This window comes from Cyprinus carpio, chromosome A23 (genome assembly GCF_018340385.1).
Source record: "Cyprinus carpio isolate SPL01 chromosome A23, ASM1834038v1, whole genome shotgun sequence".
Lineage (NCBI taxonomy): Eukaryota > Metazoa > Chordata > Actinopteri > Cypriniformes > Cyprinidae > Cyprinus > Cyprinus carpio.
This window is the reverse complement of record NC_056594.1, coordinates 9,880,242-9,905,509: the sequence shown is the minus strand read 5'-3', so window position 1 is coordinate 9,905,509 and position 25,268 is coordinate 9,880,242. Positions and strand designations below refer to the sequence as shown.

Here is a 25,268-nt window from a genome sequence, read left to right as displayed (position 1 = left end):
AATGCATTGTGTCACGATCAGATAACACTTGAGTGCCCTTGATAACCACCAGAGGGCGTTCCATCCCATACCTCTGTCACTCAGTCTTGGACTTCAGTTCCCATAACCCATTGCACAGACTCATCATGCCTGATTGTTTTCACCTGTTGCTCATTACCTCTGCCTATATAAGCCTGGTGTTTTCAGTAGTGATGGTGAAGTGAGGTGTTCTGAACCAGTGAAGCTTTTAACATGGTTGTATCTGAAAAGGGTTCATTACTCAAAGCTTTTCAACACGGTTTATGTCGCAGCCATCTAGTGGTCATAAAAATTAATAACACCTTTCAAATTGCTGTGTTCCATTACAGCCACTGGTTTCACATCTGGTTCTCTTGTGTCTTGTCTTCCTGGTTCTTGAAATTCTGCCTTTTTATCTGGATTACTCTGTTAGCCTCAGCCCTGAACTCTGTCATTTTGATTGCTTTTTGTGTTTGACCCCATGCCTGTTTTGACTACGGTTGCGGATTACCCTTTAATAAACTATTTCACTTGGATCCTCAGCCTTTGTGTCCCCATGCTGTTTTGTGACAGAAGACTTTGCCACTATGGATCCAGCAGTTGGGTTAGTCCGTTGTGTGAAGGTAATCGTACCCTCGAGGAGCACATTTAGAATTTCCTGGACATTGCAAATGTTTCTGATCTGCTCTCATTGAATTTTCTGTTATGGACTTAAGATTCTGCTCAAGAACAAGCTAATCATTGATGCTCCTCGAGGGTCATTCAGTGAGTTTCTGGACTCAGCTTTAATGCTGAGTGGTTCCCCTATCACAGTAGGGGAGGTCGAGGAGGAAGCTACCCCTAAACATTTTTTGGGGGGTGTAGTAGGCAGCAATCTCCAGTGGCCAAGGAGCTTGCTTGGCCATGGACTCCAGCATTGCCTACACTGAGGATCGTGAGTCTAGAGCTCAGTCCTGTGTTGGTGCCATCCTGTGAGTTCCCTGCCTGCCCTGTCTCAACCACAGACGTCACCCTGGATCTCCCGACCTGTCCTGTCACGGCCAGGGAGGCTCTTCCTGAACTCACAGCCTGTCCTGACACGACCATGAAAGTCATTCCTGATCTTTCTGAATGTACTGTTATGGCCATAGGGGATGTTTCTAAGCTCTCTGTGCTCACTTTTCCAATTCCGTCTGCTCCACCTTGGTGGCCTTCAGATCCACTGTGGTGGGTTCCAGTTCTGCCTGAGCCATCTTGGTGGTCCTCAGCTCCCTCAGCTCCACTTTGGTGGTCATCTTCTCCACCGTGGGGATCTTCGGTCCAATTTGCTCTGCTGTGGTGGTCATCTTCTCTACCGTGGGGATCTTCGGTCCCATCTACTCTGCTGTGGAGGTCATCTTCTCCACCGTGGGAATCTTCGGTCCCATCTACTCTGCTGTGGAGGTCATCTTCTCCACCGTGGGGATCTTTGTCCCATCTACTCTGCTGTGGAGGTTATCTTCTCCACCGCGGGGATCTTCGGTACCATCTATTCTGTTGTGGTGGTCATCTTCTCCACCGTGAGAACTTTGGTCCTTTCCGCTCTGCTGTGGAGGTCATCTTCTCCACCGTGGGAATCTTCGGTCCCATCTACTCTGCTGTGGAGGTCATCTTCTCCACCGTGGGGATCTTTGTCCCATCTACTCTGCTGTGGAGGTTATCTTCTCCACCGCGGGGATCTTCGGTACCATCTATTCTGTTGTGGTGGTCATCTTCTCCACCGTGAGAACTTTGGTCCTTTCCGCTCTGCTGTGGAGGTCATCTTCTCCACTGTGAGATATTTTGTCCCGTCTGCTCTGCTGTGGAGGTCATCTTCTCCACCGTGAGATATTTTGCCCCATCTGCTCTGCTGTGGAGGTCATCTTCTCCACCGTGAGATATTTTGCCCCATCTGCTCTGCTGTGGAAGTCATCTTCTCCACGGTGAGAACTTTGGTCCCATCTGCTCTGCTGTGGAGGTCATCTTCTCCACCATGAGAACTTTGGTCCCGTCTGCTCTGCTGTGGAGGTCACCTTCTCCACCGTCAGAACTTTGGTCGCGTCTGCTCTGCTGTGGAGGTCACCTTCTCCACCGTCAGAACTTTGGTCCCGTCTGCTCTGCTGTGGAGGTCACCTTCTCCACCATCAGAACTTTGGACCCGTCTGCTCTGCTGTGGTGGTCATCTTCTCCACCGTCAGAACTTTGGTCCCGTCTGCTCTGCTGTGGAGGTCATCTTCTCCACCGTGAGAACTTTGGTCCCGTCTGTTCTGCTGTGGTGGTCATCTTCTCCACCGTGAGATATTTGGTCCCATCTGCTCTCCTGTGGTGCTCATCTTCTCCACCGTGAGATATTTGGTCCCGTCTGCTCTGCTGTGGTGGTCATCTTCTCCACCGTCAGAACTTTGGTCCCGTCTGCTCTGCTGTGGTGGTCATCTTCTCCACCGTGAGATATTTGGTCCCATCTGCTCTGCTGTGGAGGTCATCTTCTCCACCGTGAGAACTTTGGTCCCGTCTGCTCTGCTGTGGTGGTCATCTTCTCCACCGTGAGATATTTTGTCGTGTCTGCTCTGCTGTGTTGGTCATCTTCTCCACCGTGAGATATTTGGTCCCATCTACCTCTGCTGTGGAGGTCATCTTCTCCACCGTGAGAACTTTGGTCCCGTCTGCTCTGCTGTGGTGGTCATCTTCTCCACCGTGAGATATTTGGTCCCTTTTGTTTTGATGTGGTGTTCTTCTTCTCCACCGTGAGATATTTGGTCGACGTCTGCTCTGCTGTGGTGGTCATCTTCTCCACCGTCAGAACTTTGGTCCCGTCTGCTCTGCTGTGGTGGTCATCTTCTCCACCATGAGATATTTGGTCCCATCTGCTCTGCTGTGGAGGTCATTTTCTCCACCGTGAGAACTTTGGTCCCGTCTGCTCTGCTGTGGTGGTCATCTTCTCCACCGTGAGATATTTTGTCGTGTCTGCTCTGCTGTGTTGGTCATCTTCTCCACCGTGAGAACTTTGGTCCCGTCTGCTCTGCTGTGGTGGTCATCTTCTCCACCATGAGATATTTTGTCCTGTCTGCTCTGCTGTGTTGGTCATCTTCTCCACCGTGAGAACTTTGGTCCCATCTGCTCTGCTGTGGTGGTCATCTTCTCCACCATGAGATATTTGGTCCTGTCTGCTCTGCTGTGTTGGTCATCTTCTCCACCATGAGAACTTTGGTCCTGTCTGCTCTGCTGTGGTGGTCATCTACTCCACCATGAGATATTTGGTCCCGTCTGCTCTGCTGTGGTGATCATGTTCTCCACCGTGAGATATTTGGTCCCGTCTGCTCTGCTGTGGAGGTCACCATCTCCACCGTGAGAACTTTGGTCAGTGTTTTACATCTGCAGTTCTAAGCCTTTTATCCTGGTTCTCTCATGTCTTGTTTTCCTGGTTTTGATGTTCAGCCTTTTAACTGAATTACTCTGGTAGCCTCAGCCCCGAGATCTGTCATTGTTTTGGATTGCTTATTTTGTTTGACCCCATGCCTGTTTCGACTATGATTGTAGATAACACTTTAATAAACTACTTCAGTTGAATCCTCAGCCTTTGTGTCCCTGTGCAGTTTTGTGACACATTCATTCAGAACTAATGCTGATTTAATATTCACATTGATCTAACAAATAAAAGTCTTAGGCCACATTTAAAATATGGTATACAGAATGTATTTTAGATTCTAGGATTTTGAGAAATTACATAATATATAATTTGCAACATTTGTATTATTTTAATTTTAGAATCATTTTATATTCTCAAAGCTTACACTGATTTAATATTCACATTGCTCTAACATACAAATCAGAGACAACGTTAAAAATATGGACTTCAGAATCTAATTTAGATTTTAGGATTTTGAAAAGCTTAAAGCTGATAATTTATATAATTATTATTAGTAGTATTTTAGTATTATTTCATTATATTATTATAAAACTATTGTTACAAAACTCACACTGATTTAATATTTACATTGATTTAGCACACAAAAATCAGAGACAACATTTTGAAATTTGGGCTTCAGAATCTAATTTAGGTTTCAGGATTTTGAATAGTTTCACTAAAATTGTTGTGCTGCTAATATAATTTGTGATAGATCGTTTTTTTCTTTTAGTATTTTATTATATTGTTTTTATTTTTTTATTTTTTATTTAGTTTATTATATTACTATTACATTTTTAAAATAAGTTTCTATTAAAATAAGTTAACAGTAAAATAATTATCAATAAATCAATATTTTTTATTACATTTGAAAAATGCAAAATAGAAGCTTTTTTACTAATGCTCTCAAACTCTTGGTCCCCACTGTGTACATTCTTCTGTGTTGGTTTTCTCCCAGTGTTCTCCCTCCTTGTTTGGCATTTAATTAAACCGTAATTCTCTGTTATGTTTCAACCACTTTTTCTCATCCCAGGAGTACCACTCAAAGAGCTTTTAATTGTGCTAACAAAAATAAGAGTGTTCTCTCATCTTCATGTAAATAGCCAACCCTCCACGGGCCACTGGCCCTTATCACAAAGATACATGTTATTGGCTTTTTCATCTTCTGTCGCCTTCCCTTCTTATTCCCTTTGCATTTGCAAGTGTTTATATGTGTGTACGTGTTTGTCAGACTCCTGGACAATCTCCAACACGGAATGAAGTCTGATCAGTCCTCCTGATGTAAGGGTCATTCTCACCGGCCTCTTAAATTATATTCCTGCCTACCTACAGTATATATTAAAACTCTGCTACACAAATGTCTCTATCCATTACACTCAGCCAAAGGGACAAATATAGAAGATAGAAGGAAAAAAATCAAGAAGGTAAAAAGGTTCCTAGATTTTTAAACACCAAGCCACCTTTTTAGATTTAGTAAGTTATAAGGCTTTTTACATAAGAAGAAGCTGGAAGAGTAAACAAAAAAAATGCTATGCATAAAGACGCCGTGCATGCAGGGCTGACTCGAGCAGGAGAGGTTGTAACCTGCTCAGGTTTTCTTTTTAATCAGATGCATTTGCATTTAAATTCCGCTGTTGAGTGTTCTGATTCTGTGAGCTGTTAGAGTGTGAAAGAAAGTGTATGTGTTTCTGTGCACAGGCCTATAGACGTGTGTGTACGGTTAATGGAGGCTAGCTCGAGTCCTGCTTGTAAGTGGCAATCACTAATTCCATTATCACTTTACCTATTACTGTAGAGGCCGTAGAGAAAAGCTGCCCAGTGTAATTACCAGCCCACGTTTACAGGCCATATCCTCAATTACACATTACTGCTCTCTAATCTCCCCATTCAACACACATAGGACCACATGTGTGTGCTTCTGTGTATTTATAAGTCCTCCTGTATTAAAATGCAAAGACAAAGTCTTGTGCATTGTTATTTGCATTGTCTATTGCCTCCTTGATATCAATGTAATCTGTACACTTTATTTGAAAAGAGATAATGTGTAGTCAACCTGTCATTAGCACAAAATAATATGATAAGAGAGAGGTTGATACAAGAGGTGTTAAAGCAGCACAGCTAGGAAATCAGTTTCCTGGAACAAAGGTCTACTGTATAGTTAAATGGTCATTTGATTGCAGGATGTTGCTACTAACCAATCAGAGTAAAGTATTCCAGAGAGCTGTGAAATAAGGATTGTTGGTCACTGGAACTTGCTGGGGCCAAATTCGTTAAATTACTACGTGGTATTACCTTGCAAAAGCCTGAGTATTTAAATGAAGTGATTAAATAAGATGTATTTTCCTCTTCAACATGATTTTTGTCAGCAGAAAGCATGTTAAACAATTTTCTTAAGAGTTGTTGATGTACATTTTCAAAAAATTGACCAGACATATATCCAGACAAGCAAATTTTTTTAGCATGTCGAACATTACCTGATTTGCATGGTGCTAAAAATACAGACAGTGTTTTTTGTGCGTGTTATTTTAGTATTATTTAAATATTAATGAGTTTTTATTTTTATTTTATATATTATTTCAGTTTAAGTTATAGAACATTTATGTTTTCATCATTTTAATTTTAATTAATTTTTATTTTATTTTTGCGTGTTTCATATATTTGGCTTTAATCTGTTTCTGTAACAAAATGATTTTTAATCGTTTTAGTTAACAATAACAACACCAGTTATTCTCCCTGCCACAGAATGAAAAATAAGAATTGAATATTAAATCTGTTGACGTGATTCTGATCCTGACAATTTTACCTGAAATTTTTTGCCTTTCCTTTTGCCTGTAGCAGATATTTTCAATTATGAGAGCTGGATAAAGTATGATTTCTCTGGGTAGTCTGTGGTGGAACTTCAGTGCAGGTCTGGGTCTGACAGGAATCTCTCCCTCAAGCATCCTCAGAGCAGCACCACATAAAAGACTGAGCAGAGGCTTGTTAGAGAGGAATCATTAGTATGAACGTCCTTTCTCTGCTCTCTCTCTCTCTCTCTCTGTTCCTCAGCTCTCCTCTTCAGCACACGAGAACCTTCCTTTTTTATTTCATCATTATAATCAGTTATTTAGTATATTGTTCAGCATTGAATTCCTTCTCTTTAAACCTTTCCTTTAAACTTCCCCGAGCAAGGCTTCCTAATCGCTTCCCCTTATCGTATTCAACTCCTTTGTTCATTCAAAAATAAAACATTTACATAATTAATTTCAGGAAGCTTTTCCATGCAATTAAATAACTGTAAGCCTTCTCTGCAAAAAAAAAAAAATAGTTTGAATGGATTTGGTCTAGTAGTCATTTTGTCCAAATTAATTTAGACATGCCAACCAAATGCAGTGAAAATGAGAAGGACTGAAAGGGATTTGGGATATGCACCACCACACCACTGCCTTTGTTTCTCTGATGAATCACTCTACTTTAGCACATTTTTAATACTTTTCCACAGTTTTTGGCATTATACCAAAAATTTGCTTTTTTGTATGTGTGTGTGTGTGTGTGTGTGTGTGTGTGTGTGTGTGTGTGTGTGTGTGTGTGTGTGTGTGTGTGTGTGTGTGTGTGTGTGTGTGTGTGTGTGTGACTCTGTCTGTCATTACTTAAAACAGACACTGGGTGAGCGTTGTCTCAGCATTATTTGCTGAAAACTTCTGCCTGTTTGGCTCTTTTTTCTTCAGTGTGGCTTACAAATCTCCTCAGTCAAGCTTTCTCAGTCCCACAAATGGCTTTGAGGGCAGTGGTTGATCCCTACAGCTCGGTGCTATGCTCTGCTGAAAGGCCCATTTTAGCTTCAAGCCAGTATATCACACACCATCACACAACTACAGCTCGGTGCTATGCTCTGCTGAAAGGCCCATTTTAGCTTCAAGCCAGTATATCACACACCATCACACAACCGAATGCAAGCAGAATAATGCAATATGTATGACAGTTGTTTGCATGTTTAATCCCCATTTTAGCTTCAAGCCAGTATATCACACACCATCACACAATGGTGTTGGGATTTGTCAGGCTGCATTATGAACTAACTTTACAAATGGTGTTTTAGTTTTTCTTACTTTTTACCTTCTGGTTTTAATTAAGAAAGAAAATGATCTTTTAAAGGCATAGTTCCCCTCAAAATAAAACTAAATTTATGTATCAAAACCTGTGTGACTTTCTGTCTTCAGCAGAATGATGTATTTGTTGGAGTGTGTAGTGATGACTTTTTTGTGTGTTGATGGTGATTTTTTTTTGTATTGAAGTATTTAAAAAATAGTCAGTATTTAAAATTAGTTATGACATTATTTTTTCAAGTATTCTGAAGCTATATGATAAGCTTTGTGTGAGGAAAAATACTGAAGTTGTGACTCAATACAAATCTTCTATATGGTGCGTTTTCATGCACATTATCCATATTTGAATGGAGGGCAACATTTTTAGTGAATAATGAATGAAATTTTGGTCTGTTCCTGACACAAAACTATTGTATGACTTGTAATGTAGTGCACAAGTCATATGGACCACATTAATGATACTTCTATGGTGCTTCTTTTTACACTCAACAACCCAGATACCCATTTACTATGGAAAAGTGGCCAGTACATTCTTCAAAAGATCTACACTAACAAAATAAAGTCATATGGGTTACGAAAGAAAATAAGATTAGTAAATATGGACACAGTTTTGGGATGAACTATCCCGTACAATTTTTAGTGTAGTACAATTAATGTAAGTTACCCTAAGAGAAATGTTGTTATGCAAAAGCACATGAATGTTTAAACATTCATAACATGTCACATCAATTAAGCAAATTTCTGTGGATGAAAGTGAAGTGTGCACCAGAGGATCGCTGACCATAGCATCTAATCATCTGGCCAGCTCCTTTGTCCATCTGCCAGTATTTATGAGTTGAGATGACTCTCTCTCTGTGGCTCTTTATCTCTCTGTCTGTCAGAACTCAGTGAGAGTGCATTTGAAGAGCCTTTGACATTTGAGAAGAATCATAGCATAATCAAACACATTCCACAGTGCTCTTTGTGCCTGTTTGTCTTGCCTTCTCCCTCTGTCCCATTTCTTTTCTTATTTTCCCTTTCTGTCACTCACTGTCTCATTGCCTCCTCCTGTGCTGTCACCTTTAATACTTTCACATCATTTCTTTCTTTATTTTTATTTTTTGCTTATGTTTAAAACTTTGTTTTCTTGGCCAGTCTCATTTAGCCTCATGCAAATGTAATATACAACCAACCACTGCTAGCAGGCATATTAAGATATTATGCATTACCATGCTGTTATGGAAATTATTCATTTTCCATAATTGCTCAAATGCAACCCAACTGATGTATAAAAACTTTCAGCTTGCATTAATTAGAGATTTTTATGTATATCAGTAACATTGTGGCATGGCATTTATGCATATGCTTTTTTTTTGCAATTGAGAACTTGTGCTGCATCAAAAGCATTCAGTCACTCTGAAGAGAAGGTGCTAGAGTGCGTCTGTGAATACAATCACCCAGTGCTGTCACAGAAATAGATGATTTTTTAAATGATGGGGTAAACTATTATTTCAGTTGCAATCAACATCAAGAGGGTTGACCAAAAATTAAAGCGGATGCACAGTGACTGGCAGAATTCACCCTCCCAATACAGCATACGCCATAAATCATACTGCCAGCAAAGAACATTGAGAATGAGTAATTGAATTACAGGGTTAAATGTGTCCCGTGAGCAAATGGCTGAGTTAAGATTGCTTATATTACACTGTCAAATCACTGGACACTGTAGTCATATCCTTTACTATATGAATATGATCCTGTAAAGCCCTGTGGCCACTTATTGTGGGTTATGGAGGAGAAACTTTCCACTGTACAAAATGAAAGCCTCTTTCTTTTTTCTTTAAAAAAAAAAACACGCAAAAAAATCTAAAAACCAGTTCAAATAATTGCTTTTGTATCTTTTAGGTGCTTTCTGAATGATTACCATAAACTTTATACATGTAAATGCTGCTTTGGTGAAAATCCATCTGCTAAAAAATGAATAAATGAAAATTCATAGTACACAGTGTTATGTGTTTACATATTGAAAGGGCTTATATCATTACATCATGAACATAATCTTTTAAGATGAGAGTTCATTCAATGTACTGTGAAAGCATACTACAGGCTACAAAAATGGGTAGTTCTGAAATTTTTAAATATGAACTACCCACATTTACACATAGAGGTGACCAGAGTCCCGGTCATGTGACCTACCAGCGTCAGTTGTGTCACTTCACTGCCATTTATAACTCCTCTCCCATGGCCTCATGGGATTGTAAAGTGTCCACTGGATGCACATTTCAGAATCTCACTTGGAGTATTAGGTATTCTGGGAACTCTTTGCATACTGTTTTATGGATACTGTGAATTTGAGCATACTACTCTGTTCAGATACTGTTTTTCGTCTATTATATAGTAGGGAAGTATTTGATTTCAGATGCAGCCATGGTGTTGCAGTCTAAGCAGGACATATGCTATTATTGCTAAACACCAGAAGAACTACAGATAAAAGTAACAGTATAAGTGAGCAGCTAGCATTCGTTAGTTTCATTTATTCAAAATCACTGATCTTAATTACAGGGGAAGTCGTGGCCTAATGGTTAGAGAGTCAGTCTTGTAACCCAACCCTGTACCGTTAGGGATTGTAGGTGGAGGGAGTGAATGACCAGCGCTCTCTTCCGCCCTCAATACCAGGACTGATGTGAGACTATTGCGCAAGGCACTGAACCCCAATTCCTCCCCGGGTGCTGCAGCAAAAAAAATGGTTGCCCACTGCTGTGTGTGTGTGTGTGTGTGTGTGTGTGTGTGTTTGTTCACTACTCCCTGCTATGTGTGTGTGTGTGTGTATGTGTGTGTGTGTGTGTGCGTGTGTGTGTTTGTTCACTACTGTGTGTTTTTTTTTTGAATACTTTGGACTGATTTGTTTGTGGTCTTGTAAGTTTTGGTTTAATAGTTTGTACGGCACATGAAAGAGGCTTTCATAGAATTTTTAAGTTAAAAGGATAGATAACCCAAAAATGAATGTTCTTTTATCATCATTTAATTACACTCATGTTGTTCTAATACTTTCTTTACTCTGAAAAAAAAAAGATGGAGAACTTTGTAAAAAAAATGAAAGTGCGATCTCTTTGAATCAGTTGGTTTAGCTTCACACGATGAAATCTTCAGTGGATGTTGTTCGAGACATAAAAGCATACATCCTCTCACATTCATTCTGAACACAGACTCATTACTTCAGCCGCTGTGTGCTGTGCCGTACAGGCAGAGTGTGTTCACTCATTAGGCATGGCGGCTGCTATTGTCAGCTTGTGCTCTCAGGGCTTTTGTACCTGAATGAGTGTGGTGTTAGCAACAGTTGCTGGATCCCTCATCCTTATTCACAGTAACAGCATGCAGAAAGGGTTTGTGTGCACCACCAGTGCAGGATTTAATACAAACTTCCTCCCTAAAGGTTTTCAAAATATCATAAAAACTGTGTTTTTCACTGTGTGAGTCCTAGTTTCTGATGTCCTGTTGTCACATATTTCACTCCTCTGCTCTCGCTTTATCTTTCGTTCTCAGACTGACCTTGCACATTCCCTTCTAACACACTCCTGTCATTTCTCCTTATTTTCAACTTTCCTCTCCTGCCTCACAAGGGCCATCTGGACCAGCAGCTCTAATAACACAAACTCCACATGTGCTCCTCTGCTGCATCACACTGACTGATATAGTGCACCGCTCTCGTGGATTAACCCTTCGATCTGCTCTAATCAATCCCACAGTGCTTCTCTAGCCCTGAGAGTGTGCAGGGAGTATCACAGATTTATCTGGACGTGGATATGAGATTCACAGTAGATATCAAAATGCCACTTTCATTCCATTGTGCTTGATTTGATATGATTATGTCACTGATTGTTACATATTGTTTTGATGAACTGTAAATAAATATCATTTGACAAAGTTAATCAGTTAACAAAAATCAATTAATAACTTTGAAGTTCACAATATATCTGTATTTAAAAGTTTAAAAATCATCACTAAAAAGAATTTAAACAATAATAATAATTTTTACTTGTGGAACCTGACTTGCAGAACCCAGAGCACTATTAAATGCTCTGGCTGACATAGAAATCCTTGAGACTCTTACTTGTAACTGCATATGTACACTGGCCAAACAAACATGAAAAACACACTGTTTTATCACTATTTGAGTGTGGTAAGTTTGTGAGATTTTGGTATTTCCACATTCAAGTAGATAGGAGTTGGTTTTGCATGCCTGAAAGCCCAGGGGTCTGCCAAGTGAACTGAGTTTGCTTGAAACGTACTTCAGTTGAAGCAATTTAAAGAGTCTTGAATAAAATATGTAGACAGACACACAGAGAAACATCTGTAGATTGAAAAAACTTTTTTTTTTTTTTATGTGATTTTTCGGAGCGTAGCTCAGACAAGGGGTATGTGGTTGTGTGCGCATGTATGAGCTTAATAGAAAGAGAAGAGATGATTGATTTGCGGGCTTTAAATAAACACAGGGTCTCATCTCCAGCTGGGGCATTGTTCTGAGCCTGCAGAACTGTCAATCATATAACACCTTTAGCTATAGAGAGAAGCGCAGCAGTGTGCATGTCTGGTTCAATAGCAGGCGTCAGGTCGACAGACAGACAGACACACAGACAGGTGGACAAGCAGAGAGGTATTCTAAAGCAGCAGTTCAAAGGAAAAGTGCAGTGCTTTGTAGACTTTGCTGTGGTATGTGACTCCTCTATTCTTATTTTCTGCTGTCTAAATGAAGAGTACTTGATGGTAAGATAAGAATAGTTTTTTTATCATAAGTATGTCTAGAAAAGTGTCAACCAATTAGTGGACTGTTTTAATTGTATATTATTTTTTTGTGATGTATGAATAGTTTTTTTATCATAAGTATGTCTCCATTTAAAGATTAAATTTCAGACATTCAGATTTGGTTCCACCGAACTGTAAAGATGAGTTTAGTTATTATTTTAAGTATTTTACTTTTGTGGAATATATTTAATTTAGCATTTTTAATTAATGAAATGTTTTCAGACACTTAATTGCACATTATTTAAAATTAAATATAGATGTGTTCTAGATTATTTATTATTTTATTAAAATTTATTTAAAGTTGTTTTATATTATATATTTATTTTAATAATATTGATTTATTACTTCTGTTGCCTTTTGAAACTTCTGTTGCCTTTTGAAATTTGTTTAAAGTGCCACCGAATGTACTGACAAGCATTTATGGTATAAACTAAAAATATTTGAACTTTAAATGTAATGTAGTGTTTTAACACTATAGTTGGTCAAATAAAAGCATATTAAAACTTAATGTTAAAATGTGTATATGTAGAAATGAATATTTACCTAGATTAATATATACTGTAAAGTATTGGTCATTGTTAGTTCATGATACCCGATGCACTAATTTTAACAAATTTAACCAAAAGTGTTCACCATTATCTCTTTCTTTACTTTATATGGTTGCCTAAAAATCTAAAACAAAAAACTAGAGACTAGACTAGAAAAATGACCTTTTACAATAAATAAAGAAGTGAAAGGACATGACCAGCAATGGCCTGGGATGTTCCTTTATCCTAATTGTCCCAAATGACAATGGATGAATCTGAGATTAAATGTGATTTTCAGAGATCACATATGAAGAGAAGTCACCATCACTGTAAGATAGTCAGTGTCTTTCTCTCTTCTAAAAACAGTTTGACCGGTCACGCGGGGGCCGCCACACTTCATTAACTACCACAGTTTGCCTTGCTCTGTGTGTGAAGGCAGAGAAAGACAGACATGTTGAGAGAGCTTATATCTTTGATCTTTTGCTTGCTTTCTCTGTATTTCTCAGCACATCAGTTTTGTTAGAGAGGATGTGCTTAAATGCAGAGCTTTATTATCAGAGGTGACAATTCAAGACAAAAGCATCCTTGATTTGACAGTTGGCAGGAAGCTATGTATTATTAATATTAGAATCCCTGTAGTGTTCAACCTATTTGTCTGAGTCCTGCTGTTGTGTTGTACAGAGTACTGAGTCATATTATATATTCCAATATAATTATAAAGGAAACTTCCACGTTAACATTAATGTCCATAAAATGCGTAAGCCTGCACATGAAATGAGGAACCACCGCTGATGTTATTATCAGTATTAATGTGTTCACCTGGAGGTCTACTTATAATGTAAGACTTTCTGCTACATAATTTGTTCTCACTTTATCTGAAACTTCTCTGAATTTGGTTCGGAAAATTAGAAAATTTGGTGAAATCAAAAAGTGCTGAAAGATATTTACTCTTCAGACAGATTTCAGAGCAGCTCCACAGATTGTGCCATCAGTCAGGACAAGGGTAGGTTACAGCAGAGTATTTCTTATCTTCATGAGGAGACCTTGATACCTTGAGCAAGATGGCTATTAAGTCTGATAAGGATGAGTAAGAGTGAGAGAGTGGGGATATAGTGGCCTATAGAGTATTTTTCAAACAGACTGCATTCTTTTATTTGAGGCTGACAGCAGGGAGAAAATTTGGGAAAACGCTGAAGAGCTTAGAGACCATAATGCTGGAAAGAGATGGCAGGTGGCTGAAGCTTGCAACAAAGAAAGGAAAATGGAATAAACAGATTTTAAAGTGCTCTCAAAACAATCAGAGGAGTCAAAAAGAGTATGGGAATGTCTGAGAAAACTGAGGGCATAAATTTGCTCCCGATGGTGTCATGAAGAGAGACAGCTTTCCGAAGACTGCATGGTCATGCCATGTTAGGGAATCAGAAAAGAGAGATACGCCCTCCTCAGCTGTTTGTTCATCACTAAAGTTGTCTATCAAGCCATCTGTGTATCTTAGGGCAGATTGATTGTGTGTGTGTGAGTCTGAACTCTCTCTATTTCATTTAATTTAACCTTTATTTAACCAGGCAAGTTATTAAGAACAGGTTCTTATTTACAATAACAGCTCTGACTTTCAGTGCCTGCTTGTTTCCTTTCATTGCAGTCGTTGTGGTAAATTATGTTTTCCATGTCAACTTTGGCTGGTTCCCACTTGCTTACAAATGACCAAAAGCAAAATGCCCCATCTGGCTAAATTTGAGTGAATCAGAGACAAATGCTGGGGTTTTATATTGATTCTATCGTATTTTTAGTGAATGATTTTGTTTTGACACCAAATCCCCTCATGGAGGAAAAAATCTGTTGTGTTTAAACTGTGACAATGAGCAATTATTAGTATCAACTAAATGCTGGATTTTCAAAAGTATGTGAAGTTCGCAGTGCCATCGTTGCAGTAAATTTGCACAATGTTCTTGAATGAGAAATTTATTAGATTAAATTTGTTTGTTATCGTTGGGACATAGACTTAAAATGTTCACGCCCCTAAACATGACGCAGAACAAATCGAACAGTGATTGGTTGCTTTATATGTCAGTCAGTCCTCAGCCAATGAGACTAGGGCTAACTGGACCAGGCATTGTTATACTATTATAGTTTTGTTAATATTTTGAATTAGATTTTATTTTTATTTTTATATTTTCTGTTTTCATTTTGAAATTTTGTTCTGTGTAATTTTGGTATTTATTTTTATTAGATGTATTTTTAAATATGTCAATATATTTTTAGTTAAATTTTAGTATGTTTAGTTTGATATTTTAGTTCCTAAACTAAATGAAAAATGAGGTTTTACCAATAATACCTCTGGTGCGATCTTGACCTCTCTGACCTTTTTAACCTCTGGTGTGTGTTTTTCACCTGTGTGCAGGTGTGTGGTTGAAGGCCACGCGGAGCTGTCGCATGAGAGAGAAGCGGGCAGACTTCGTAGCTGGCTGTCTCGGTGGATGGGTCATCGCTGCGGGGGGACTCGGTAAGTAACAGCCAATGTTGAATAGATTATGCAAATAGGATCAACCGAGCTTGGAAAACCAGGAAAGAAATCTACAAAGCACAGCACAAAGACTGTCATTTTTCAGAACAACCTGGCCTCAAAAACGGCCTCATAATAAAATGCCATACCAAGCAAATGGATTCATTATGTCAGGTCTTTATGTGCAGCCATGAGTAAGTACTGTGTACTAATGTCACCTAGCAACAAGAATCTACCTCACAGTACACCATCTGCAACAATTACAGGCCACATCTCAACAACTTTACCAACTATGCGACCTACCCTTAGGAAGTGATCGGTGTAATTTGCACTGATTTTTTTAGTGTGTGGTTTTTTTTAGTTTTTTGTTTGATAAGTTGTTTTTTTTTCTAGTTGGGAATTTATTCTAATTGGAAAGTCAAAGAATCACACTTAGCCTCATTATGAAACAATGAATATGTGGAAATGCCCAACGACAGCCTGTTCCCTAAACTGACGTGTCTTCAAACAAAATGATTTGTTCATTTGGGTTTTTATGCTCCAGTGAAAAAGCTCTGAATATCGGTCTCAAAAATTCTTTCCAGTCTGTTTGTCTGTGGCTGCATTACTAGAGAGAGAGAGATTTCTTCAATAAATGTCAGCTCAAAGAGTGGGCGAGAAATTTCAGTGTCTTTCCAAAAAATGATATTTAGGGCAGAGCGTTGCAGATTAAACATGGCACATTTGTATTTAATCTTTTCTTATGTCTAGAAATAGACAGAATTTCAGGCAGCCAATGGAGGATTGTGTGTGTGTGTGTGTGTGTGTGTGTGTGTGTGTGTGTGTGTGTGTGTCTCCATTATTCATAGCATGAGAACATTCACATTTAAGTGTCACACTACTTCTTCCTTCACCTGCTTGCTCTATCCTCTCTTAGTTGTTGTCACCTCTTTCTACCCCATCCCCCCCTTCATGTCTTGTCTCAGTACACGTTGTGGGTGTGTTTTTTCCTCCCTTCCTTTTTAGTGTCTCTGCTGTTGCTGCTCATCTTTTTATCTGGTGCTTTTTCTGAGCTATTTTTGTTTCTCTTTCCTAGTGCTTTAGTCCTTTTTCCTCTGTTATTTTTTTTTTTTACAGGCATTGTTGGACACTCAGGCCTTACAGATTTATGCACACACAGAGACATAATGACATAACTGGAGGAGATGCTTCATTAGCTGTAGCTCCTCATGTCTTTCTAGAATTAATGGCTGCTATTAGGTCCATATTGGAGATGATGTTCAGGAAATTGTTTTTCAGATGATTTGTCCCTAAATCATTTATGGTCTCCTTTAAATGTACTCAGTTGCCCATGAATGCTCATTAGTTCAGGTAGTATCACAGTGTCAGTAACAAGAAAATATTGAAAGAAAGTATTTCCAGGGTGAATTTATTACGGAAACTGAATGATTAATTTCTTACTTAATAACTGTTTTGTCATATTTGGCTGATGACTTGTGACATTGTCAGCAATATACAAATATTCTTTCTCTTAAACCGACTTTATGCGTAAAAACTAAATATTTGTTTAGATAGTTCCATAGTTCATATTCAGTTTTTTTTTTTTAGTTTGAACAGAAATATATATATATATCTGCTGATATATATTAGGTTTTTTTTTGTTGTTGTTGTTGTTTTTGTTTTTTCACAATATTTTATTAAACCCTTTTATATGCTCCATCCATGACACATCACACAAAATGGGGAATATTTTTATTATTGACATATTTTTCACTTTTTTCCTTCTTAAAGTTGCATTCACTATGTAGTGAATGGGTCTATGGTCTTGTGCATTCAGTGCTTGACTGAGTAAAATGTCTCAGTTGCTTAATGTTCTCTCATGTGCCTTCTGAGTTTGGCACAGTGGCAAGATGTCATGATAGACAAAATTTCCAGTTTTTCCACCATCACTTTCCACTCTGACAGATGCTCTCAGTTGTAGCATGAGAAAGACTCTTGGCGTTGTGTGGATGTTCATATCATTACTATAGCAACCAAAACGTAGATACTCAGGGTACTCAGGACACTGTCTGAACAAATTAATCAGAGTATGTAAAAAGTGGCTTTTATATTGCCATTGTAAAAAAAAGAAATTTTGGTATGTTGACTGTAGTTATGCACTGTAATTTCAGCAACCGAAAATATTCTGATGAAAAAAATATTTCTGTTTTAACCCAAATAGTTTTGGACGGCTGACGGCTTGTTTTGAGCATCTCAGCATCTTATTCATGCACACAAAATGCTATATGCAAAATTTTTTCAGCTGAAATGTCAAGCTTGTTGCCAAAGAATTTAAGAATGCCTATTTAACTAATTGATTGTTTTTAACATTATATAGATATGATAATTTTTTTTTTTTATATTTTCTTATACTTATGAATGCCTTGGCCTGCATGATTTTAACTACGCCTGGTTTCATTTATCACATGTTCAATTACCCAAATTTCCACACTTTTATTTTTTACCCAATTTTCCAAACTTTATTCAGTAGAGGGCTCCGGCCCTCCAGGAACTGAGTTTGACACCCCTGGTTTAGGTGAAGATATAAGAAGAAGAATTGTGAAATGTGATTTGTGTTTTTTTTTTTTTTTTAATTTAGAGAATTTAGAAATTTCTTTGATTTTTGTTGATGGTTCAGTTTAATTTTCTGTTAATTGCCACTGGATGAGAGCATTGAATATTTAGCTTGACATAAAGATTTAACATTTAGGTGTATGAGTTCATTTATTTTTAATTTATTAACTTATAACACTTATTTAAAAGTGGAGGAGGTGGTGAGAATCATTCAGCCAGGATGAATCTAACCTTTGCAAAACAACTCCTACAAAACTGCTTTTACAAATATGTATTTGTGTGAAGACCAAAGGGCCTAAGGATATGTAGCAACACGCACAAGCTCTCCACGCCAGCGCCGGAGCACAGCTCGACGTGACACTTTTGATTACCGCAAGCAGATTTGCCCTAGTGTTTGTTCTACCAGGAAATTATGATAACAATAGTCACTGCACCAGTCCGTTCATATCATCTGCACTTCAATTTGAGTAACCATGGAAACTTAGCGGCAGGTCCCATGTGATGATGTAGGTCTCAGCGATGAAGGTGAAAGAATGAATAAAACTCAGCCTAGTTACTGACCCTTGGGAAAATGAGAAAATGTTCGCTGTTCACTGTTACTGTGGTGTTTGTGCCAGGATTTATCAGCAAAACTTTGTTTTTATTTATTTATTTATTTTGCAACATCAGAGCAAAAGTTTCTCCAAGCATAAGCCACAGAATCTGTACGAGTTACATAATTTGAAGAAATCTGCATGCTGCCACCTGTTCAAACCTGCTTTAGTCCCAAAACCCACCAGGTGGCAAGTGCTTCATCTGCAAGAAACATCCGCAATGTGTGTGTGTTCAGTGAGAGGGAGAGCGCTGTGGATGCTGTATGCTAATGTGGAGAGGGTGTTGTGTTGATTGGATGGCTGGAAAGGCTGTGTAATGTGCAGCGCTTCCTGCACACCTGCCTGTGATATACTAAATCTGGAAATATTTTCTTTAGGTTTTGAAATGTGGACTGGGACACTCGTTTATTGTATTTGACTAACTTTTAATTCTGGACAGGCACAGTTTTTTTCTTTTTCAAAAATCATTTAGGTGGGGAATATTGAGGAGTTTATCCCACCTTTTTTAAATAGTCTGTAGTTTACATAACAGTTATGGATTATGATTTGCTACTTGCTAGCTAGATCAAGGTGGTATTCACATTTTGAGAGATTTCACATTTAGAGCTTGCCGAGATCTCCCGCTGGTGGAGTATTCGCGGAAGTTCTGCGGGCTTGCAGCGGCTACGGCCCTCGATGACGCCACCATAAGCTCGCTGTTCTGGCACGGGGCCAACTGCTATCGCCCCGTGGACTTCCCAGACACCACGGGACTAAGCTGGAGGGAAGGAATCCTCCGGTGTCTGGAGAGCATCCTGCCCCAAGACAGAACTAGCCTGCCATCCATGGATCGCCCAAGTCAGCCGGCAGTTCCCGAGTCAAGTTCACTTGGCTCCAGGGGCTCCAGGCCCCAAGTACAACCCCGTAAATTTCCCCAAGTATTTTTTTTTTGGGGGGAGGGGGTAGTAGGGCTCCAGCCATAGAGGCTGAGGCGGGGACTGGGGTGCCCACCCCCTCTCCCTATTGGATGTTCAGGGCTCCAGCCATAGAGGCTGAGGTTTTTACTCCCTCTGGCTCAGTTTTTGTCCTTTGTATTATATGTTTTATTATATTTCTGTGGTTTTTTTTATATATAAGATAATATATAAAGAAACATTTAAAAAATAAATATAATAATAATACATATTAACACATATTAACACATTAACTTTTCCAGCCATAAAAATACATTTTATTTAAAAACAAAAACAAAAAAACTGACCCTTTAAACACTCCATAGTGGCCCCTGTTTGAAAGCCTCTGCACTAGCATATAGATGACTTCACAGCAAAGGTACATAGTCTAAGGTTTTATTAAATGAAAAGTCAACATTTAAAATATTTAATAGTTAATATCAATGTAAGCCACTGATAAAGTCGAATTGTCATCTATTTGCTTCACAATTTTGAAACTTCAGTACATATCTCTGGGTTTTTGTATGTGTGTGACTGTACTTTGTTTTGTGTGCTTTCAGGTAACCAGCCGTCCCCGCTGGCGTCAGTGGAGAGTTATAACCAGCTGAAGAGGAGATGGGAACCCGTGGCTCCGTTACCCAGCCCTCGCTGCTCCTGTGCCTCCATTCAGACCCCCAACATGCTGTTCCTCATCGGAGGGGTGTCCCAGGGTCCCAGCAACGCCGTGGAAGCCCTCTGTTTGAAAGAGACAGTCTGACACACACTAATGAAGAACTACACAAATCCTCACATGCTGTACTTTCCGGAGTGTAAGCTCTGCAAACACACACGCGCGCATACTGACGTAGCTGACGTGTATGTCTCCGACAAATATTCACAGACTTTCCCCTCAGAGGACGCATCAGCTTTATTTTTTTGAATAGTGGAGACAATCTACTGGAGCTTGGACAGCGTTCCACACCTCTGGTCAGAAGAGTTTTGGACTGGAGATCTAAGACAAGCAAAAAATACATAAATATATAATTCATCTAACTATATTAAATATAGCAATGTATTAATAAATATATTTATTAATATATATAATTATAAATATATTAGTATTATATATAAATAGTAATATATATATATATAAATAGATAGACAGGCACACGCAACACTACAGGCGCCTTTGGACTGTAAAGCATTTTTCAGTGTCAAAGCAGGGTAATTTTCTGGCAAAATAAGAGGAACTTAGGGCCATATCCACCACGCTGCCACAGCACCCGTCTGAGGTAGCATGTTTAGCACTTTTTGTACTATTGACAAACAGAGGATCTTCTGCACGAGACTTCAGAAATAGGAGGCGGATGCGTGTATGTGTGTGTGTTTTTGTACTTTCACAGCCATGCACGTATGAAACTGAGCATTGTTATGTGTGGAAAGAGCAACTCTTAAAGTGGCAAATCACTGATGCCTCACTGTAGCATGAGACAGGGGAGATGGAGGAGGACATGGTTCATCTACCTGGTTAACTAAAGGAATGTTCTGGGTTCAAAACAGGTTTAGCTTGAAAGTATCTGAAATATACTGTCGATTAGCACAGATTATAATTTTGATGTGTCCCTTAAAACAAGCAAAAAATAGTGTTTACAGTGATTCTCTTGCATTGGACATTTAAGGGGCAAGGCATGTATTTTTATTAAAGTGGTTTTATTAATTAATCTGTACAAAAATCTCTCATTTAACCTGGAATTTATTAAGATTTTTAGTGTTTTTGAAAGAAATTGATTAAACTCACCAAGACTTCATTTATTTGATCAAATGTTAAGTAAAATGGTAATATAGTGAAATTTTTTTTTTAAAACTATTTAAAATAACTGTTTTGTATTTGAATATATTTACAAATGTAATTTATTCCTGTGATGCAAAGCTGAATTTTCAGCATCATTACTCCAGTCTTCAGTGTCATGTGATCCTTCAGAAATCATTCTAATATGCTGATTAGCTGCTCAAGGAACATTTCCTATTATTTTCGATGTTGAAAACAGTTGTGCTGCTCAGTATTTTAGTCGAAAACATGATACATTTTTCCAGGATCCTTTTATGAATAGAACTTTTTTAAAAACAGCATTTATTTCACAAAGAAACCTTTGGTAATGTTATAAATGTCTTAACTGTCACTTTGGAACAATTTAATGCATCATTGGTGAATAAAAGTATTATTTAAAAAAAAAATACTGACCCCAAACCCAATCATAAATATAATTAATTTTTACATTGGTATTTTTGTCATGTAAAATGACTTCTTATTTTAAAGAGTCCTTATCCCAAATTCTCTGGTCAATAGGAGTGAAAACCCTGCAATAGTTTTTGCAGCTTTTGTCATCATAGCCCATAATCAAAAAACACATGTATAAGTAGGTCTGTTTTTCGAAACACCTGCTTTAAATGGTTATGGTAGAAGTTGAAATATTCAGTATAACTTTAAAATTTTTGTAATCTCATGTTGGCATGAATATGGTTCATTTTTGTGGTTACACTTTCAAAAAAGAAAAAAATAGATGTTGATCCTATAGTGTAATGCCCTGTCCTACAGACTGACCGCTGTAAGTCCATTTCTGTAAATAGATAAGCTATCATATTTGTTTTTATTTGCTGATGAACTAGTCAAAAATATTTTCTGTGGAAAGAGAACTAGAATCCAGAACATTCCTTTAATACCAGTGATGTTTTAGGCAAAGTTTACAGAGTGTGTTTTTCCTCTGGAGTGTGCTGTAAGAGGAAAACCTTGACACTAAATGATCAGACACTACAATTTTATAAATTCTTAATAAATCAACTGAGCAGATTTCCAAGATCGCTCAGCACATTCAGCACAGCAAATGTGTTCGAAGCTCGAATTCACATGCTGTGATATTCATATTTAATTGGAAGTTGTTTCTTCAGGGTAAGAGCTAATTAAATCTAGTCAATGTAGTTGCGATTCACGGCTCACATTAACTGTTTCTGAGCGACCCATTTACAGGGCGAGAGATGAACGCTCTCAGGGGACGTGGAGGAGGACAGAGGGCTCACTTCCTGTAATTTCTGATGAGATAAAACCCTTGACGTAGACCTCATACGCCTCGTTTTCGCTTCAACGTTGCCCTCAGAGGGTCTTGTATCACCCCCACTGATGATATGACAAGGGTATCGGGTCACAGCTCATTTAGCTTGCTGAAAACAGAACTTGTGCATGTCAGGAATTCACAATGCTTAGTGACAAGCAGAGCTGGGTAGATTACTTATGAATTGTAATCAGTTTACTGATTACAGATTACATGACAAAAATTTGTAGTCAGTAATATAATCTCTTAGATTACACATTTTTGGTAACGTAATCTGATTACTTTTGGATTACGTTTAGATTACATTTGTGCTAACCCTTATTTGATATCACATAAATTGAATTAGCCTAATCTTGTACTATTTTGACAGATACAAGGAAAAAATATAGTCCAAAAAATATATTTAATTCACCAACAAGAGCCACAATAGCTTCTTTTTAAAGTGCAATGTATGGACAGTTAATACTTACAAAATACAAACACTAATGTACCTTGCTGTTGGTGTTTGCTAGTAACACTGAATAAAACAAAATCACATCTTATGATTTTAAAGCATATTTACTTATAATTAAGTTAATTTAGAAAACAGCTACATTACAAAAACCAATATTGAAAAACATGAAATTCACAGCAATATAATTGCTAGGCCAAATATTTAATCTAATAAAACTCTAGAAATGTATATGACTGTATCAATGAAAAAACATCATACATATATATATTATATATATATATATAATATATATATATATATATATATATATATATATATATACTGCAGGGATCCTCAAATCTGGCCCACGAGATCCACTTTCCTGCAGAGTTTAGCTCTACCCCTAATCAAACACACCTGAGCATGCTAATCAACGTCTTCAGGATCATTAGAAAACCACAGGGAGGTGAGTTTGATCAGGGTTGGAGCTAAACTCTGCAGTGCATTGGCCCTCCAGGGCAAGATTTGAGGAACCCTGATATACTGTATATATATTAAAGGACCATTTCTAAGTCCAATATTTCATCTCAAAAACACATGAAGTGCATAAGGTAGTAACAATGAAGAAAAATCAACATTATAAAAATATATTAGAGAACATGAAATTCCCAGCAATAACTTTGCTAGGTCAAAGATTTCAGTGGACAGCAAATTAATTATTATTATTTGTTTTTAAATGAAATGATGTCAGTACATCCAGTGATTAAAGACTGTGTTCCCCTCTATTTTCCATTATCTTGTTGCCACCTCCCCCCCCCCCCAGGAAAAACTTAAAGAATCACGAAGGTATATAAGCGGCAGGTTTATTATGAAAAAATATAAACGTTAAAAATAAGGAAATTTAGGAGAATCAATGATTTGTAAACAACTTATTACCATTGTGTAAATAATATGTAATCATGTAATCCATAAAAAAGTAACTGTAGTCTGATTACGAGTATTTTAAAAAGTAGTTTACTCTAATTACAAGTACTTGAGTTTTGGAATCTGATTACGTAATCCAGATTACATGTAATCCGTTACTACCCAGCTCTAGTGACAGGTTTGAACGCACTAAATTCAGGTCCATCTTTGCTATGAGAGCTCAGTGAGGGTTTGATGTATCTGGTGTGCGTGTGTTTGTATAAGTATGTGCACCCACACACTGATTATCATCACGTTCTAGTCCCAGACGGTTTGCTGACCTGTTGTTGTTGGGCGATATGGTGCCTGAGGGCATAATAAGATGTTCATATTCATACTGATCGCTGTTTGAGTGCAAATGTCTGTTTGTGTGTTTTTGGTTGGGATGGTGAGGACTGAATGCCAGTTTGGTTTACATCCAACATTAAAATGCCTCTTAGAAACATTAGGAACAACAAATACAATCCACATACTTGTTTTAGATGGATCCCTCCTCCTGTGATGCTGTACTGACAGATGGCGATCATGTACATTGTTTTAAAGTGGAGATAAACATATTTCTCCCTGTATGAAGCCATTCACACAGACAACAGAGGACTGGAAGATGTGATACAATGCCAGGAGATGAGCTTTCTTATTTAATTTTATTTTTGGTCTCATTAATGTAGGTTCTGCTGCAGGCTAACTGAAATAGCGAGTTCATTTTCACTTTGCTTTATGTGAGGTTAAATGTCACAGAGGTTCAAATTTGAAACACCCTCCAGCACCGCAGGAGACGACAACGTGTGAATAGATGATCTGAGGGAAAGAGATAATGCAGAGAGAAATATACCTCTATTTTTTCTTGTCTACGAATTCTTCAACATGACACATGACTCAGTATTTTTCGCTTTCGCTCGAGTCTCATTTCAGCTGCCTCTACGAAATGGAAACGCTGAATTACTTTACTCTCAATGAAAAAAATGTTGCAGAATGTTAAACAGCCTGTTTTCTGAATTCATTTGACCACAATCTGAGCGCTGGCGAATGTGGGTGAAGTGAGCTCATATTTTCATATCTAGAGGTGCAAAATGTTTTACTCAATTTCAGAGGTGTAGTTCAGACCTCTCCTCAGTGCTCTAAATTACTTTAGGGAATTCAAATTGTTGGACTGGCTTTTTTTTATTTTATAAACATGTTCAAATGCATTTCGTCTTTTACCCTTATTTGTATGTAAATCACTTTGGAGTAAACGCAGTGTATGATCACCTAAACTCTAAGTAGCAGTTGTTTTGCAGTGATTTGTCATGTTTCTCCATGTTCTGAATATTCTCTGTGGTGGGTTGTTGAACTACATGCAGTTTCTCCAGTGTTTCGTGGGTTAATCTGTTTGTTT

The 25,268-nt window shown here is 38.1% G+C and overlaps 1 protein-coding gene across 3 annotated transcripts in view; it reads left to right on the top strand.

Annotated features, from left to right (window-relative positions):
* The window catches only part of LOC109073249 (kelch domain-containing protein 8B-like), a 90,788-nt gene that overhangs the window by 60,064 nt on the left and 5,456 nt on the right, over positions 1 to 25,268 (top strand). For 2 of the 3 annotated variants that reach the window (XM_042712981.1, XM_042712980.1), the window contains 2 exons: positions 15,193 to 15,294; positions 19,972 to 21,231. In XM_042712981.1, the coding sequence (XP_042568915.1) occupies positions 15,193 to 15,294; positions 19,972 to 20,168 (299 nt within the window). In that variant the 3' untranslated portion in view covers positions 20,169 to 21,231. Of the gene's footprint in view, positions 1 to 15,192; positions 15,295 to 19,971; positions 21,232 to 25,268 lie in introns of those variants that run through there. The other variant, XR_006153303.1, reaches the window with a different exon arrangement.